General features: G+C 34.6%; 1 protein-coding gene across 1 annotated transcript; it reads right to left on the bottom strand.

The window, feature by feature from the left end:
* Nucleotides 1-12,193: 12,193 nt before the first annotated feature.
* On the bottom strand, nt 12,194-17,265 carry ALE2 (Protein kinase superfamily protein). The gene is made up of 8 exons (XM_079003864.1): nt 16,835-17,265; nt 15,066-15,161; nt 14,851-14,982; nt 14,401-14,769; nt 14,060-14,299; nt 13,539-13,931; nt 13,203-13,443; nt 12,194-13,101 (listed from the first exon to the last, which is right to left on the bottom strand). The coding sequence occupies exons 1-8, from the start codon at nt 16,902-16,904 to the stop codon at nt 12,423-12,425; spliced, it is 2,220 nt and encodes a 739-aa protein (XP_078859990.1). The 5' UTR covers nt 16,905-17,265; the 3' UTR covers nt 12,194-12,422.
* Nucleotides 17,266-20,227: the final 2,962 nt, after the last annotated feature.

Consider the following 20,227-nt stretch of genomic DNA (forward strand, 5'->3'; position numbering starts at 1 on the left):
TTGACTTCTTTGATGTTTGATGGGAAGCTTGCCTAGAAGTATGATGGTCCATAGCTTTGTTGCTTGTGGGATAAAAATGAGGTGGCAAGCCTTTTTTGCAAATTTGTTTTTCTCTTTTTTTTGTTTTTGTTTTACACATGCCCTAACCGAAACCCTATAGGGTTTTCGGCCTTTATAGGCTTCTTAAATGAGTTTTCGGTTTTTGGCCTTGCCCATTAAGAGGTTTTCGGTCCATTAAAGCCCAAAGATAGAAGGGTGTTCATTTTGGGTATGTATGGGCTTTTTAGGTTTAATTGGGTCCAATAAAAGGGTTATTGGCCCAATAAGGCCCAAGGAAAAGATTTCAACCGAATAACGTGTTGGGCCGAGAATTCTTGGGCCAAGGCCTAAAATTGATTGAGTTTAGATGTTCGATCGAGTTTTGGGCTTGTATGAGGTTATTTCAACTTGATTTACAATGTATGCCCGTTATGTATTCAAATAACATTGTAGTTTGAATTTCACTAATTTGATGTTGCAAGGTTACATAGTGGAAATTATGTTCATGAAACACCATCTTAACCCTAAATTTGCTAGTTGTGACATCAACCCTGACCGTCCTATCATCAGCCATCTCTACATCAAGAGGAAGATCCATCTCCCATGGAGCTCCAACAAATCTCTTGCTAAGCGCAAGAGATGCAAAAGATCGGGTAGCCCCCAATCAAATAATACTAAGGCAGAGATACCGTTGACATTGAATGATCCTAAAATAAAACACATAAACATAAGCAACAATTTAATACAGATAAATAGATAAGGAGAAGATACATACCCGCCACAACATTGAGAGTTGCACACGCCTCCTCCGCCGTCAGCTGGTAAACCTGCTCTTTGCAACTGGCTCATCTGCCCAGCCCTGACGGTCGTCACTAATCCTCAATGTCGCAAGAGCGGGTGCTAACACTGGTATTGCCGCAACTAGACTCAGACAACGGAACTTCTTGTGACCCATATGATTACACTGAAAACAAATCAGATCAGATACCGGAGTGATGGGGGTGGTATCAGTACAATCTCTGCTGATATGACCAATCTGACCGCACTTGAAGTAGCCAAAACCCACCCCTCTGCACGTCCCCTGGTGCGTCTTGCCACACTTGCCATAGTGGCTACGCCCATGCTGGGCTCTCGGTCTAGAATCAGATACTTTGGGCCTCTTGCCCGAACCCTCAACACTCATAGTAGAATCTGGATTCCTCTTCCTCTCCATCTCTTAGTCAATTTCCCTCTCCCTAGCCCTCATTATCATGTCTTCCAGTGTCTTGTAGTTGGATCGGGTAACAAATTTCCAAATATCACTCCTCAAAGTCTCATAGTACCAGGCCTTCTTCATCTCCTCGTCCTCCACATACTACGGAACCATAAGTGCCATCTCCCTAAACATAGTGGTGATTTCAGTCACTGTCTTAGTACTCTGATGGAGATCCTGGAACTCTCGCGCCAACTGCTGCACCTCAATCACTGGTGCAAACTCGGCTCGGAACTTGGTCGAGAAATCACTCCAGGTCATCGAATCAATAGCAACATCATCTCCTATAGCATGCCCTGCCTCCTCCTACCAATCACGTGCCCTGTCATTCAGGAGGCAGGAAGCTAGTCTGACCTTGCCCCCTCGGAACAACGACTGGTATGAAAGGCGTTGGCAACATTTTCCAACCACCTGCTGCTCGTAATGGGGTCCCTCACCCCATGATAGTCTAGCGCTCCACATGCTCGAAACTCCCTGAAGGTTAGAGAGCACGTCCCAATCAAAGCCACAATATCAGCGCGAAAGGCGCAGAATCTCTAATCAAGAATCTTCAAAATACCCTCCGTGCTTGTGCCAAATATCACAGGAGTCTGATCAAGGATATTGCGCGTAATCTCAGACGAGATGAACTCCCTTGTATGGTCATCAAGCTTCCCGACTCCAGATCCTGAGCCCGAACCTTCTCCAACACCGGAATTGCTCCTTGGCTCGCCTCGCAATACCACCATACTGAAAATAGACCATAAAACTATCAGAAAAAGCATCAATGCACATATCGGGAAAATCATAACTACACAAGCTCCCTGGCTTCATTACAACCCTCCTTGAATCGAGTACGGATCTGTCACAACTCAAAATTTTAGACCTAGCATGTTCTAAACCCTAACCAAGTACTAGTGTAAACTGTGACATCCCCAATTTCTCGGTCAGAAAAGACCGATTTGTTTATGCTTCTTTTTAAAATCAGAGTAATCTTTTAAAGAAAACAGTTGCGGAATTTGTTCCCAAAACAAAATATGATAAAAATTTATCAAAGCATTTCTTTAGAGAAATGTATTTCCATTAAATAACAAAATCTCGGGATGTCATGTTCCGATACATACCAAAAGCATAAACAATAAAAATCGACCTTACAACAGTCATTTATAACTATTGATCTATTAATCCAAAATTTCTCGTCAAGTCCACCGACTTATACTCTTGTGCCATTACCTGTAATGCAAAGAAAAATGAGTGGGTCATGCTTGGGAGTCTGGTGAGCATATAGGGTTTTCGACCCACAATAATATAATTATTATATTCAACCATCAAGCAATCAACCCAATTACCCATCCCCATTATCTTCCTTTATTTCTTAGGATTTTACCCTAAGATCTCAACTACCCGTCATTCATTCATTCCTAAGGATTGACCTAAGGAATTGGCACAAAATCTATTGCTACATAAGGCGCATCTACCAACATCATCCTTTAAGCGCCTCTGCCAGGATTACGTCATACACTATGAGGCGCGACTGCCAGGTTTATGACATTCTCTTTTAGGCGCATCTGCCGACATTTATCCTATAAGCGCATCTGCCGGGATTATCTCATAAGCACATCTGCTAGTATTATGATATTCTCTATCTGGTACATCTACCAATATTAATCTTAAGCGCATCTGCTAGTATTATGACATTCTCTAATTGGTGCATCTACCAATATTATTCTTTAATCATCTTACATATCTCATCATTTTATCACATACCAACTATCTCATCTACCCATGTTCTACCCAGCATATTAGTAGATATAAAATACATATACAGTTTAACTCATGTAAAAACCATATAAAACATCCATTCCATACTTATCTCAAATAAACAACAGTACATAAACACATAGCATGTATTTCGAGCAAATACTTCATATTTATGTGCTAGAAGAAAGTAATCACACGCTCACACATATAAACAACAATATATATACACATATCATGTATTTTATAAAATACTTCATATCTATGTGTAAGAAGAAAGTGACTATACACTCACACATATAAACAACAATATATATACACATAGCACGTATTTTATAAAATACTTCATATCTACGTGTAAGAAGAAAGTGACTATACACTCACACATATAAACAACAATATATATACATATAGCACGTATTTTATAAAATACTTCATATCTATGTGTAAGAAGAAAGTGAATATACACTCACTCGATCAGAAGATGATCGGACAGCACTACGGCTCGTAGAAGTAGTATTCTTCGGTAGATCTGGAAGATCTTCACAAAAACCGGGCTCCTCGCGGACAGAGCTTCGGCTCGTAAAATATTTTTCTCGGGATCTTCGGGGCTTCGTGACTTGCTTCGGGTCTCGGGATTAATACCGGGCCTTCGGGAGTATAAAGTGCCAAGAAGAAAGAAGTTTAGGGTAAAGAAGTGTAAAAATTAGCAACAAAAGCCGGAGGCCTTGCTGCCCTTTTATAGGGTCTGATTCCTCGCGTTACGCTGGGCGTAATGCTCCGGTACACGGGGGGTAGTCCGGATCAGACCGGAATCATCGCTTACGAACGCGGAACACTCAAGTGGTTCATTCATCGGGGTACGCTGGGCGTACAACGCTACGCTGGGCGTAGTTCGGATCGGATCGATGACTCCTCCCCTCCTTCAGATAATATCCGAATTTTTATTTAAATTAAATATTTAAATTATTTAATAAACTTTAAAAATTCATATCTTCCTCATACGTACTCCATTTTCGATGTTCTTTATATCCACGCGTAGGTGTGACTACACTCTACAACTTTCGTTTAGACTTCGTCGGCTAATTTTGACTTCTATTTTTATTATTTATTTTTAGTAGGCCAGGACAGGAAAACTCCATTATAAATTAATAACTTCTTCATCTGACGTCCGTTTTTGTTTGTATTTTCACCAATGCACTACTATCAACGAGATCTTCGATTCTTGTTTAGATTGTTTCGACCAACAATCTCTCGATCTCGAATCCGAGTTTCGGGCTGCATACTGCTAAGCTGAAACTTAGAAAAATCATAACTTCCTCATACGAAGCCATATTTTGGCATTCTTTTTATGCACGCTCTCGGTTTAACGAACTCTACAACATTTTTTTAGATCACTATGGATAAATATCGCTCTAACGTAAATTCACTTTTTACGTCATTCGGCGTCGTGTCGGTTCTGTCACAAAACTTCAACAGATCATAACTTCTTTGTTATAACTCGGATTTCGGCGTTCTTTATATGTACGGAATCCTTGTAACATATACTACAACTTAGTTAAGATTATTCATCCTAAATAATCTTTTATCAAAAAGTCATTTTTGACGTTTATCGTCTCGAAATTGACTAGCCCGGATCTACGGGCGTTACATAAACTACATTTCAATCCTTGGTGCATTGTATCCCCTATGGCCATTAGGACATGTTTATAAACTGGTAACTAAGAATAGATTGGAAACTATGTTGGATTAAGCAAGTATAAGTTAATATAAGTTGAAAGACTAATGTTTAAGCCATAAAATAACCCACCCCTTTGTGTTCACGGTCCAAAGTAAATAAAGGAAAGGTAGTTCACGATCCAAAAGTATCTAGAAACTAGGTTCACGGTCCAAAGAATCCTACCAAAGAAGTGTTCACAGTTAGAAGTCAAATCACTCAAGGTGTTCACGGTTTTAGGGATAAGCCAAAAGTAGTTCACGGTTTGGAAATTTAAGGATCAATAGGGTTCACAGCCTAAGTGTGATCGAAAACACCCTTCCTATAACATATTTCATCCGTAAACACTCCTAAATATCTTCATATCTTATCCATAGTTAGCTTCCAAATGTGACTAGATCCGTAAACCTCACATTCACCGCCTCATAAGTTCCTTCACATATAAGTCACAACCTAGGAACATTTCTCTCATTTTACACAAGCAGTAAACGAAAACATTCCATTTTGTCTCTCAAGTAACAAGCCATATTTCTTCCATTCTTAAGAAATCAAAGACCAAAGCCCCCTGGATCATATAATTGAAGCTTCATCCCTTAGATACTATAGTAAGTATTCTTCAATTATTTAGTTTTATAAAATACCTGTGTTATTAATACATCTTATTCACACACAATCGTGTGTTAAAATTCTCGTAGGATACGATCACTTTCCCGTATTATATCTTGAAGGTCACCGCTTTCGTCTCAATATCTAGTCAAAAGCGCACACAAGGTGAGTTCATATCCACATATTCTTTTCAAGCTTTTACAATGTTTTGCGGGAGGGGGGGAATACAAGTAAAACACAAGAAATCTTGTGTTTAAAAATATAATTTACTTATTACGTTTTCTTACCGTTAGTATGTATTTAAACGTGAAATTTATCAAAACATGGAAATAAACTTATAAACTATAATAGGTATAGTTTATGGATCATATGAACTATTTTTACAAACTTATAAACTATAGTAAGTATAGTTTATGTATCATAGGAACTATTTTTCACTTTATGTAAACTAGTTAATATAGGATTGTGAACCGCTTGATGTACCAAATATGGTACCCGTTAAAATCCTAATTATAACTGGAGTCTCCTGGAGGGAGAGCGTTAGTTTGTGTATACATCTATACGGGACTGTCAATCCCACGCTCTGACTATTAGCTAAAGTTGGAACGGAAGTTCAGGGGTGACAAATGTCATTAACTTTACGATGCTTGAAGAACGTCGTGTAGACCACTAGTCATATTAGTATGGTTATAATGAATATTCACAATAAGTATTAACTAATTATTTACATAAAGATATACTTTTACACAGTCTTAAAGGGAAATAACTCTGTGATTACTTAGCACTTACATCAAGGTTATGTGAAATTAATATCCGGTAGACAGTGGAGTGTGTGATTTCCGCCTTACTTCCTGTTCCTTGTTTGGTTGTGGGCTTATGGCAGATTCACCCAGTCAATTTTCTGTTCGATCTCGATTTTATATAACTTGTATGTACTAAGTAATCATAGGAGGGTATTAAATTCATATCTAGTTTACAGTGCAAACACGTCTTCAGTTAGTTTTATGTATGAATAAAACTACGTATCATTAAATTAAGTATGACAATAATACTTGTACTTTTCGGTCTTGGAAAGTTTAAAACTACAATTCGATTTTATGGAAAATATAGGATTTTCTAGGGTAAACATCATTATTTTACAAAAGGTTCAACACTTATTTACAAACTAGTATAACACAAAAGACCTTTAATTGTTAATTCTATGACTTCCTTAGCTTATACATCAGGGCTATATATAAATAATATCCAATAGGCAGTGGAATGTGTGACTTCCGCCTTACTTCCCATTCCTTGTTTGGTTGTGGGCTTAGGGCAAATTCATACATTCAACTGTCTATTCGATATTAGATTATATATAGCTAGTATACACTAAGTGATCGTAGAAGGAACTATTGTGGTCACCATTTTACTAAGAAAATATAAGATTTTCTGAAGGAAACACATTCATCATATCTAAAAGGATCATTATTGTTAATTTAGTAATTTCTTGGTGAATACGTTAAGGTTATATATAATTAAGATCTGATAGGCAGTGGAATGTGTGACTTCCGTCTTACTTCCTGTTCCTTGTTTGGTTGTGGGCTTAGGGCAGATCCACACATTCAACTGTTTATTCGATCTGGATTATATATAATTTGTATTCACTAAGTAATCGCAGAATGAACGGGTACGGTCATATTACTCATTAAGAAAATATAGGATTTTCTAGAGGAATAAGCGAACTTTTCCAAAGAACAAAGAATATACTTTTTATAACAAAAATACTTATGAACTCACCAATTTTAATGTTAACACTTTTTCAAACCACTTGTATTCTCAGGAACGTTAGTAGACAGGTACCCTCTCAGGTGTTGCGAAGACGGAGCTTTACGTCTTAACTTTTGCTATAGTTTTAATGTAAATCATGAAATGTTTTGAAAACAATGTAAACTTTATATTATTAATATAATGGTTATTGTTGCTTTGATTACTATTATACAATTGTTGTGATACTGTACATGACGTCCTCTGCCCCTGAACGTTTTCGTTGTTCCAGTTTGGGGTGTGACAGGATCCTCTGCTTCCAGTAGTACGAGCCCATACTACCTTCCACATCTTTCCGTACTTTCCTCAAGAAGTGAGTTATACTCTATTTGTTTCCATGTAAACCATATTCTTCTTATCTTTCTTTTCTTTACATATTCTAACATTTTTTCCCGACATTCTCATACTCTTTAAATCTAGTCTCTTCTTTTTCTTATGTTACTCAACTATTCTTTCTCTTTACATAATCTTTTATTCTAATCTTGCATTCTCAACTCACACTCTTTCTTAGCCTCTTCTTAGACTCGTCTCCTAATCTATTCATACTCTATCTTCACGTCTTATCATCTCTTCTCGCATCCTTCTCACGCTTTATTCTTCTCTATGTTTACCTTTCTCATAGTTTTATCGCTTCATCTTTTTTTCTTTGTCCCTTACTCCTATCTCATCTCATCTCTTTTCTTGTCCTTTACTCTTATCTCGTTTCATCTCTTTGCTCTTCTCATATTCTACACATGCTCTTCTGATGCCTTTTACTTTTAACATGTCTTATCGTACTTTTCTTAAAACAGAACCAAATGATAAGGACGGTACGAATTTAAAAAAAAAAATAAGTTAATGACCAAACATACAAACTACCAAATTACATAGACTATTCTTATAATTTTCTCTTTAACTTATTTTTCTTCTTAAAAGAAATATATATTTTCTTTCAAATCAGTATACAATATATCAAATTTAATTTTTTAAGTATAAAATTGTTTTTTATCAAATCACATATGGAAAGCAATCAAATATCAATGAAAACCAATGAGAGCTATTGTGAAATCAATAGTCAATCTTTTGTGGAATTCTATCAATTAGCAATGATAACTAATGAGAACTATTGAGAAATATGATACTCTTTATCTTTATTATTAGTACGTGTTTAGATTTAACTTTTTGTTTTGTTTTTTAATATATATATATATATATATATATATATATATATATATATATATATATATATATATATATATATATATATATAACGTTCCTGAGAACATTATTATAACTAATACTAAAACCAACTAATGCATAATGTACAAATATTTCATAACTTTGATCTGTTAATTTTGTATAATTTTGTCACTTACAACCCTCTTATTTTGTAAAATGATATTTATTATCCATTTATTTTTTTTAAATATCATTTTGACCCCCTACACCTTCAACTTTGTAAGATATCATTTTTATCCTTCTGTCTTCTAAACTTTTGTGTTTATCCCCCATCTCTATAGTATATATATATATATATATATATATATATATAATAGGATTTTCACTATTCTACTTTGTATAATGGGCATTGGACTACTTTTTATAGTTACGCCCCTTATATTTTTATGGATTATTCAAAAACCATCAAACTTATCAAAATGGTTTGTAAACTCTTTTCAACTTTTGATAAATCATCCAACTCTCGTTTTTTTAAAACTTTTAGTGTTTTTCTGAAGTTGTGATATGTTATACTGATTTAATCCATTATCATGCCTAATACGCAAGAAAAACATACATAAGAACCCACGACAAAGATGAGACCCAAATACTAGTTATAAACATCGACTAATTTTACTCTTATTTATTATTATTATTATTATTATTATCATTATTATTATTATTATTATTATTATAGTTTAGATTACTAAAAGAACCGATAATTAAATATGTGGATCCCATTTTCCTATTATTTTTGTCATCTCTTTCATTCTCTTCCATCGAACCCAACATATACATACCACTCTCTTCTTCCTTTTTTCGGCAGCTGACAACAATTCATGACGATAACCTTCCTGCCATCTTTACTATAACCACAACGATGGGATCACCAAATTCTATTATGCTTCGTCGAATGTGAGAGCCCGCCGCTATAACAAACAATGCCAAAAAATAATCGAAAAATACAAAACAAAAAAATATAGCCATGATTTTCGTAAGCCACCACCTCCGAAAATCATGTTTTTTTGTCAACTTTGAACATTCATAACTCCTTCATACGAATTATGTTTAAGCTGTTTTTTTATTGTTTTCTTTGTAACAATAGTTCTTTATGAACATATCACATTCCAAATTTGGATGTCGGAAAATTATATTTTTTTTAGCTACAAAGGTAAATGGTGAAAATATATGGAATTGTAGCAAACTTTGAAGCTTTATAACTTTGTCATACGAACTCCATTTAAATTGATTTTTTTTCATCGTTATCTTTGTAACAAAGGTTATACATCGACATCACATTTGATATTTTGGATATCGGAATGTCGTACTTTGTAAACTCCACAGTAGTACACTTGGTGTTTATTAAAAATTTTCCAAACATCATCTTTTTTTCATATGAATATCAAGATATCATACTTCAATATTGTTGTTACAATTAGGGTATAACATGTAGCCTTAATTATTCGGTTGCAAAAGAAGTAACACGACCATAAAAGTAGTGATTTGTCTTCATAAAATCAGCACATTATGTGATGTGGTTAAGATGAAATCTACTAAAAATGTCAAGTTATTAGCTAAGAATCCACATGATTTTTACATGATATGTTTATCTTTGGTTGTTATGAAGGTTTAAGTGGCTTGCGATATGCGATATTGGCCCTGATTCTAATTCAAAACAAGTATCGTCTTATCATTGCAGTCAACTTCTTATGAAGGTTCAACACTAAAACATTAGTTGATTGGTTATTTTGGATTTTGGACTAGCTATATTTTTTATATCGGTTTAGTTTGATTCTCTACCCATACAAGTGATCCTTGAACCAATTGCTACATAGATGTTTATTGGTGATTTGGTGCTTCAAGTGCTTCCTGGATGTTCATCATGGTATTTACAGAGGTCTGTTTTAGCACACTTTGTATAAAAATAATCGTTTGCAAATTTGTGATTAAAGTTTAACTTTTTAAAAGTTTCAATGTTGTTTTAGGTTTGTCAAGCGTGTAACACATGGGTTATAAAAATTGTCTAATATATTTTGAAAAATAACTCCACGTATTTATTTGAATCAACAATTATAATTTTAAATAGTTAAAAAAAAAAACATAAATCTTTTAATTAATAATTTATTGAAAATAATTGATTAATAATTATAAAATTTTACTTTAATATTTTGTAACCGTTGTTACTATAGACTATAACCTAGTATACAATATTACAAACAATTTGTTGACAATTTGAATAGTTTGTTTACCAAAATCAGTGATAACCTTAAAAACAATTCTTTTATAAAATACTATGCATTCGCATAAAAATTATCATTATATGCATCGATTTCAATACTACATTTACCTTCAAAAGTATCAAGCGAAAACAATTACAACTTATTTGTTGATCAAATTATGTTACCATAAAAATAATTAAAATATCAAAAATCGTCAACAATGATTAAATGTAAGGATAATGACTTAAAAATGTAATATATTTTTCGATTTGTACATATTAGTCACTGAGTTTTTTGTTTTTCGTTTATATTTATCCCTTCAACTTGTTAAACTATATATACATTCAATCCTTATGACTGGTTACTCCAGGTTAGCCGGTAAAGACTTGATAAGATAATATATTTCTCACTTTGCACACATTTAGTTCTTAATATTTTTGTACACATTTAGTCGTTTATATTTTCTTTTCTACAAAATAAATCATTTTTGTTTTTGTACTCATTCATTCAGTACTTATAAATAATTTATTTAGATTTTTCTCATGACATTTTAAGTGGGACAATCATTAATGAGGTGTTTGGGGTTTTTGATGTTTATGTCTATCGCGATCTCGACTACTTGGTTGCTCATGTCATCTGAACGTCATAACTTCTTCATACGATCTCGGATTTTAACGATCTTTATATCCATGCGTTTATATTTTAGTCTACTACAACTTTCGTTTAGATTACTCTCATTAAAAAGTAATATATTTTTACTTACGATCTTTATATCCATACGTTTTTATAAATGCATGTATGAATGTTTTTTTATAAAATCGTAAGTAAAAATATGTTACATTTTAACGAGAGTAATCATAACGAAAGTTGTGTTAGACTAAAAAAAACAAACACGTGGATATAAAGATCGTTAAAATCTGATATCGTATGAAGTTACGATGTTCAAAACACAAGACCTACGCAACCAAACAGTCGAGATCGCGATGGACATAAGCATCAACAACCTCAAACACCTCATCAATGATTGTCTCATATAAGATGTCAGTAAGAAAAACTTAAAGAAATCATTTACAAATACTGAATTAATACAAAAACAAAAATGATTTATTTTGAAACAAAAAAATATTAAGGACTAAATGTATACAAAAATATTAAGGACTAGATATGTACAAAATGCGAAATATATTACCCTATTAAGTCATTTTTTTGGATAACCTAAAGTAACCGGTCATAAGAACTGAATTTGTACAGTTTAACAAATTGAATGAAAAAAAAAAAAAAAAAAAAAAAAAAAAAAAAAAAAACTCACTCAGTGACCAAATATACACAAATAAAAAATATATTACCTTTTTTAGTTATCATCCTTAAATGTAAAGTGAGATAGTGGCTACTTTACGTAAAATAAACAAAAAATGAATGAAATGACACGTAAAATAGACAAACATTAAAATATGTTATTATTTTGCGGAAAACCAGATTGTTAGAAATAAAATAATAATCATTAAAATGTATGCTAATTATTGTGTGCATCGCATTTCGCGTTTAACCTTTAAAAAAAATGATGTACACTACACCAATGATTAAAACCCAAAATTTGTTCCCTAAACATAGTAAAAATTCAAATAGCTTAACCCATGCAGTATCCCATATTATATTCTTAGAAACCAAAGATGTCAATAATTATATTGTTCGGGGACCAAAAATGTAGTTCACCCCCAAAAAAATCCAGCTTTTTTCAATTAGGTCCCTCGGCTGTTTTCCTACATAATTAACTAAAACCCGGTCCGACTCCAATCTATCACGAAAACCCGAGTTTCCTTTTAACATATTCCGGTTCTGTACATTTAAAAAACTAAATAGAGCCTTGACTCCAGAAAGGTTTACCCCCAATACCCCCACCATGTTCACTCATACTCCCTTTTAATCTATTATAAAACCCGGGTTTCTTCTTAACCGTCCTTAGCGGGCCGGACCTATTTCCAAGACCGCCATTGAAAACCAACCGGTTTTCAACCTCGTCAAATGGACCGGAGGTGGAGCTATAATCCATCGTTAATATGGGAGAATCGTTACCGTACATGAGATGTGTGGAACCGCCGGCGTTCCACCAGCTGCCATCGGAAACGGTGTGGTCGGCTTTGAATTCGGATTCGACGGCGGAGGCGGAGGAGTCTCGTTGAGTAGTAGTGTCGTCTTTGTCGTTGTATATGAGTTTTAGGGCTTGAACAACTTCGCCCATGAAGGGTCGTTGAGCCACCTGTGGGTGCACACACATGGAAGCGATTGCAGCCACTTTTGCCATGTCGTTGAAGTCGTAGGTCCCGGCTAAGTTCCCGTCGATTAACCGGAGCAGACCTTCTTGGGTTGTGAGAAGTGGGCGGGCCCACGTGACGAGGTTTTCTTCACCCGGAGGTTGTGACATGTCGACCGGTTTTCTTCCCGAAATAAGCTCCAGCAGCACCACCCCGTAACTGTACACGTCGCTTTTCACTAGTAGATGCCCCGTCATCGCGTACTCGGGAGCCACATAACTGTGATGTGAAAGAAAAATCAAATATTTTTATTTTAAATTTAAATTATAAACCAAACCCCCCTTTAAAAAAAAAAAGTTGAAAAGACGAATATAATATACCCGAAAGTTCCCATGACACGGGTTGAAATGTGATGACTCCCTTCTGTAGCTTCCCTTGCTAACCCGAAATCCGATACCTTAGGGGTAAAATCGTCTTCTAGCAAAACGTTGCTGGCTTTGAAATCACGGTGGATGACACGTGGGTTAGAATCTTCATGAAGATAAGCCAACCCTCTTGCTGCACCCAGAGCGATCTTTAATCGCGCATCCCAATCAAGAGGTCCCGTTTGCTTATCCACACCTGAAACACCAATACCAATCAAAATACAAATTTTATGATAAAAAGAAACGAGTGAAAGTATGTTGCTATTTCTAGCATTAAGATTTAAAACAAACCATGCAAATGAGATTCAACGCTGCCATTGGGAACAAGCTCATAGACCAAACAGCGAGCGCATCCTTGAATGCATATACCAATGAGTTTAACAAGATTACGGTGATGCAAACGGCTTAACATCTCAACTTCTGCAATGAACTCACGATCTCCATTCTGGTTAATATCTCTGTTCAACAATTTTACAGCAACCTGAGCTCCATCTTCCATGATCCCAAGATAAACACATCCAAAACCACCTTCACCCAAAACTCTTAATGAGCTGAATTTCTCGGTTGCCTTTTCCAGCTCAGCTAATGAAAACGTCTTAACGGAAAGAACACAAGTAGGCATGGCGGAAACAACAGATACTGATATGGAACTTGTTGGATTACTTGCTAACAATGCTCCAAGTCCTACAAGTACAACACAAATCATTCATACATTTATTTCTATATAACTTGAAACACTAAACTAGCACCAAAATACACAATTCAATTGTTTTTTAAATTGAATGGAAGGCCATCCCAAGGTTGAAGCTTACCACATGTCTTGTTATTTGAGGATGTAAAAGCACTGGATGAATTACATAGCTTTCTGTACTTGATGATAACACAAATTGCAGCACAGCAAACAATCAAGAGCACTGCTGCAGACAACGCAATTACAAAAATGGTTTTCCGGTTTATTGTCTGACTTTTGCGAACAAAATTTGCGGTTATTGGGAAATCTTGCGTCCCGGGACCTCCACTTGGTTCGATCTGTAATGGCGAAGTAGGAAGCCCTGATTGTGTGACATGACATCTCATATTTTAGAACCCAAATTGGTGATAATAATTGATAACAGAACAAAAATAAATGGAAGTATAATATATTATACCTTACCTGGATAAATAATATATACCACTTGATAATCTCCGAAAAGGGTTTTATTCAATGAGAGTTTTTTCTTCCAAAATCTCTCGTATGTGAAAGCAGCAGTGACGTTATCGAATCGCTGTCCCAATGGCACCAAGTTTACATCAATGACTGATTGTCCTTGGTTTTCACTATCTGCACTGGCACCTGTTATCACCACTTGGCTTTGTGTTAGGTACATGCCTGATGCAATCTCAATCTCTAGCTCGTTCACAACAGGGAAGACAGCATACACAGACACTTGTAAAAGCAGTCTCACTTTCATTGGTAAAACACAACCACAAGGTGAACCAATAGGAGTCGAAGTCAGTGGTTCCAAACATGTTAGGCCACAACCTGCATAATCATCTTTATTTTAAATTTTTAATAATAAGATTGTTATTGAGTCTAGAAGGTAGATAAAAGATACTTATATACCTGGTCCGGAGGATGGAGATGGGGAGACTGCATGAGTTCTTATCCCATGGGGATGATGATGTCCGCCATGGGGGTGGTGGCGGTGGTGGTGATGTGGCGGCAAGCTGCTACCAGTAGGACCAGAAACAAGACCTAAATAGAAAGATGCTTTATGAGAAAATGCTAAAGATTTGAAACTTGCAAGAGCTTACAATGTGGTTATAAGAATTAAGGACCTTGAATTGTTGGAGAAGAAGCAGGAACAATCGAAGGCTCAAAAAAAGGTTTCGGGTGATGTGTATTTGGTGGATCCCTCATTGACATAAGTCTCGCTGCAAATAAAAAGAAAAATATGGCAATTTAATGCAAGGTATATTGATCCAGCAATGTGGCTATCTTTTGGTAAGTATAAGTGTATTTATTGATCGGGTTTCATATTAGATTAGTATTTAGTGGACCCCACAACACATTCTCGACTCCGTTATGGAAAGAAATAAATACCAAAAACATTAGGTTGATCTTAAGCCCTTGCATGCATATCGATGTAGACTTTTTTTTTTTTTACCTTAGGCTTCTTTGAAATCCATGCAGAACGACATGCAAAGGAAACCCGTTAACGTACAGAATGTTCAATCATGATATAAACCTATCTCATACTTGACTGACAACCCCCTGATTTCTTTAAAACATCACATCACTAATAATCCCTGATCTCTTTTTACAATTATAGTAAGGGTATTCAAAAGAAAAGCCACCAAAATTGCTTCTAACATACAAGGTTAATGTTCATCACAAGGAGCAAGCACTGCGTATATAATCTTCCATTTTACGTCATGATAATAATTAATAATCACAACATCAATAATCTCAATACGGTGTCAATAGAAATTTTGTGACAAAAAGGCAACTTCACATTGTTGTTTTAGTTTGTACTTTGTAGTTTACATCAGCAAAGTAAAAGCATAACTGGCGTAACTTTTCTCAGTTACTTGGAGAGACTGAAACGGAATAACTGCATGAGCAATGTGTCAAATACCAAAGCAGAATTCTTTCTTGTTATAGATTTTTAAAATGCGACTTAAGTTCACCTTTCGGATAGTCTTTGGGAACCTTGATGGTAGTCTTTTGATCTATTAGAGAGCTATTTACTTAAGGTAGAATACCATGCAGTAAGAAATAAGAATCTCCATGTTATTCCTTTTCCTCATTTGTAAACAGGATGCATTGGTATGCTACTGCTTTTATTCCATAAATGATTCGTAGTATACTACTTGATAATATGATGCAACTTAGCTTCACTTTTATACAAAGTTAAGATATAGATTGGATGTTCGACAACCATCTCTAAATGGTAATGACTACAATCAAGCATATGCACATAAGCAAGAAAAGGTTTTGCTTAGCGTAAGTATTACTTTTTATCACATATTCCCCAAACAATAAAACAGTTTTAAGGCAACTTCATTATTGTCTGAAACCAAAAGTAGTTCTTCCACAGTGAAGCTGCGAACATCACCATGTAGATTTGTCAAGGTTAGGAATCTCCAAGCTTTTGTTGAGTGCTACACAGAAGAGCGCACTTCTATGCAGATGAATTGGGACATTTATCACTACTGATTTTGGCACAATTAGTGCGGTGTAATCTAATTAATAACAAGAACTACGTACAGGGTACATTGCTAACAAATTCATATCAATTTTTGCATCTTAAAAATACTTAGGTTTGACATAAAAATTCGAACCATAACTTTTTCGATTTTCAAGAAAGGAGTATTATATAATTTTATATCAAACAGTTTCCCCAAAGCGTGCAGCACGAACACAAATCATAACGCACTAACAAAACCCTAATTTCACTCCCAGTTCATCAATTAACTGTTGACGCACACAAATTACCGTCAGTGTTTACACATACCTTTATCAATTAACAATTATTGTTCCCTTGTATGTACGACTAAACCCTAAAATGGTTAAAGAAATAAAATTGAACTAGTATGGTCCATACCGTAAGTGGCAGCTGTAGAATCGAACGGGAGAAGATGGAAACTAAACAACAGCACCAGAATAGCGAGCATTTTGGGAGCGAATTCATAAACATCATTGTCGGAACGTCAGTGCTTGAATAAACAATGCTACATTGAACGCCAATCTAGGCTTTCTCCGTTGAATTAATTTCCACCGACAAAACCCTCCGTCAATTCTATTCTTCGATAGTGAATGAACCATTGGTGTGCATCAAACGCAAACACAGCTATCAGGTACGACAATGCAGATCCATAGAATGAGGCGAAGATCAGAAGCGAATGTCAGGACAGGACGTTTAGAGAGATAGATAGAAGATTATGGTTAGATCTTGATAGAGAACGAAGCGAAAGGTTTCAAGAGAGTGAGACAGCGACATGAACTTACGACTAGGGCCGAACCGGAAGTTGAGCATATGAGTATGTTCAGTAAGATTTTTCGTTTGTTTTTTAGTATCCGCATGATAGACGTCATTCATAGTTTTTTTTTTTCATAAAGGTTTCTACTATTTTATCAAATAATAATAATAATAATAATAACTTAAACAATAAATTACATAATGGTCCATAGATAATTTCTTTGGTCTTTAATTTATTTTCTCTTAGTTCATATAATCAATGCTTATAAACTCATTACCAATGTTTCATACTTTTTTACTCCTTTTATAAGCCATAATCATTCTTCTTCTTTCTCTCTCATCTTCTCTCTTTTCACCGAGACCTGTAGCACCTCCCCCTTTCTTGTCACATAGCTCTCACATCGCAACCAAGGGGGTGTTTGGCTTAGTTTTTCACAGCCCAAAAATTTTTTTTGGAAAAGTTACAAAAAGTCAGGATTTCCTGACTTTTCCAAAAAGTTTATTTTACTTATATAAAAACTCCAAAAATAGCTTTTAAAACTAGTTTTGTCAAACATTTTTTGTTTTTTTTTCTTTTCCAAAAAGCTAAGCCAAACACCCCCCAAAGTTTGTAACATCCTAAATTCAAGGCTAGACATTTCTTTCTAAATTAGCTAAGTAAATAGTTATTTAAATAATAAATAAATAGATAAATCAATCAACAAATAAAATAAACTAAAATAAATAAATTAAATTAGTTCATTATAATTTTTAGAAGAATAAATGTTGAAATTATAACCTTTGAAAGTTATGGACTAAAAACGCATAAAGGCAAAAGTGTGTTTGACAAAGAATTGACTCACTTAAGTGTTAGTTAGACCAATAAATTCATGAACTATAAAAGAAAGGGATAATGACTTAAAAGGATAATATATTATTTGATTTGTACACATTTAGTCATTAACTTTTTTTTTCGTCCACATTTACCCATTCAACTTGTTAAACTGTACACATTTAGTCCTTATGACCGGCTACTCCAGGTTAGCCGGTAAAAAGGACTTAATAGGATAATATATTTCTCACTATGTACACATTTAGTCCTTAATATTTTTGTACACATTTAGTCCTTAATATTTTTTTTGTTGCAAAATAAGTCATTTTTGTTTTTGTACTCATTAAGTACTTATGAATGATTTCTTTAGGTTTTTCTTGCGACATCTTACGTCGGATAGCCATATGGTGGTGGGATAGGTTAAGGTAGTCCTGCTATATGTTGTAGGACAAGATACCTGATGTGGGTCGGCTGTAAGTCGTAGCCACAGAGGCTTGAGAAGTGGTTGGGTTAAGGCGACATGCCAACAAACCCTGACGATTCCAGTCCAATGACTGATTGGACCTGTTACATGTTGGCATTCCAGTCCAATGACTGATTAGGCCAATGTATTCTAATATGGTGAGTGTGGGTTTGTTATGCATGATAATACGTTTGTTGTATCGGGTATTATGGAGTAAACTCACTAATCTTTGTGCTTACCCAGTTGTTTATGTTTTCAGGTTCTATCGTTGATCGTGGGAAGACGAAGGCATAACTGTACACACTCATCAATAGTGTTGAGGATTCCGTGTTTCTTATATTACTCTGATTTTCAATAAATGTATTTTTGAATAAAAGTTTTTTCTTAATAATAGATTTATAATTAGGGACTTTTGCCATATTTAAAAATGATATTTTTTTGTTGTGAAAATGAGACATTACACATAAATATCAACAACCCCACACACTTCATCAATGATTGTCCCATATTCATAAGTACTGAATGACTACAAAAACAAAAATGACTTATTTTGAAACAAAAAAATATTAAGGACTAAATGTGTACAAAAATATTAAGGACTAAATATGTACAAAATGAGAAATATATTACCTTATTAAGTCATTTTTCCTGGCTAACCTGGAGTAACCGGTCATAAGGACTGAATGTGTATAGTTTAACAGGTTGAAGGGATAAATGTGGACGAAAAAAAAAAAACTCAGTGACCAAATGTGTACAAATCAAAAAATATACTACACTTTTAAGTCATTATCCCTAAAAGAAATGACTAATTGTGTAAACTCTATAAGTTGAGTGGAACAATTATGTAAAATGGTGTTGTGTTGGCAAAAACATATAAACTGATGGTAGGATTTGAAAACTTGGCAAATAAGATGCACCTACACATTCATTCCTGCATCTCTCATATGTCACATATCATAAATAACGTGTCACATATTCATTCCTTCATCTCTCATATGTCACATATTATAAATAATGTCGACAGTAACAACATTTGGTAAGAGAAAAATATTAGCAATATTGGTTAGAGATGAATCATATGGATCTAATTTGTTAATTAGTTGAGTCTTTAATTAAATAAATAAAATTTGTATATCTATAAGGGCTTATGTGTAAGAATCTGATATTTAGATAATTACCAAAGATAAAAATAATTACTTAGTGACCAAGTAATTATCCCATAGGGTTTAAATCTTTTCCTCATAGAGAGAGGCACATATATCATGAATTACGTGCTTATCCCAGTTTTGAAAACTCTCCAAACTTAGTGACATACTTCTATCTACCCTAATGTTTTTCATCCTACGCGTCTTATAATTGCGCAAAATATAGCAATCAAATTTGCGTTGTGTCGTGGTGGTTCTGGTGCTCCAAAGTTGTCGATTTGTGTATTAGGTGCGACTACATTAAAAGGATTTTACTTTGGGTCCTACCACGTTAATCAACAAGAATAAAGAAAGAAAACACTATGAATGTATAATTTTCTATTCCCCATATGGTTGCTTTTTTTTTTTGTTTAGATTGGTTGAACGTGGATTCGTTTATTAGGTTTATGAGTTATTGTTTTGTTATATGATTGTTTATATTGTGCGCCTTTGTGGCCAAAGATCTGATGGGTCTTGAGCATAACAACATTCTTATGTGTTCATGCAACCATAATTGCTTTGTATCTAAGTTTTTCTCTAGTTATACATGCACATAGAAG

Source organism: Lactuca serriola, chromosome 5 (genome assembly GCF_051521515.1).
Source record: "Lactuca serriola cultivar US96UC23 chromosome 5, Lser_US96UC23_V15, whole genome shotgun sequence".
Taxonomy (NCBI): domain Eukaryota; kingdom Viridiplantae; phylum Streptophyta; class Magnoliopsida; order Asterales; family Asteraceae; genus Lactuca; species Lactuca serriola.

Bases quoted from the DNA above. Each gene is read 5' to 3' on its own strand.
- ALE2 (XM_079003864.1), bottom strand. From the start codon at position 16,904: ATGCTCGCTATTCTGGTGCTGTTGTTTAGTTTCCATCTTCTCCCGTTC. The intron at 14,983-15,065 runs GTCCTTAATTCT...CTTTCTATTTAG, and splicing joins TTCTTCTCCAACAATTCAAG to GTCTTGTTTCTGGTCCTACT. The intron at 13,102-13,202 runs GTATATTATATT...TTCACATCACAG, and splicing joins CGTGTCATGGGAACTTTCGG to TTATGTGGCTCCCGAGTACG.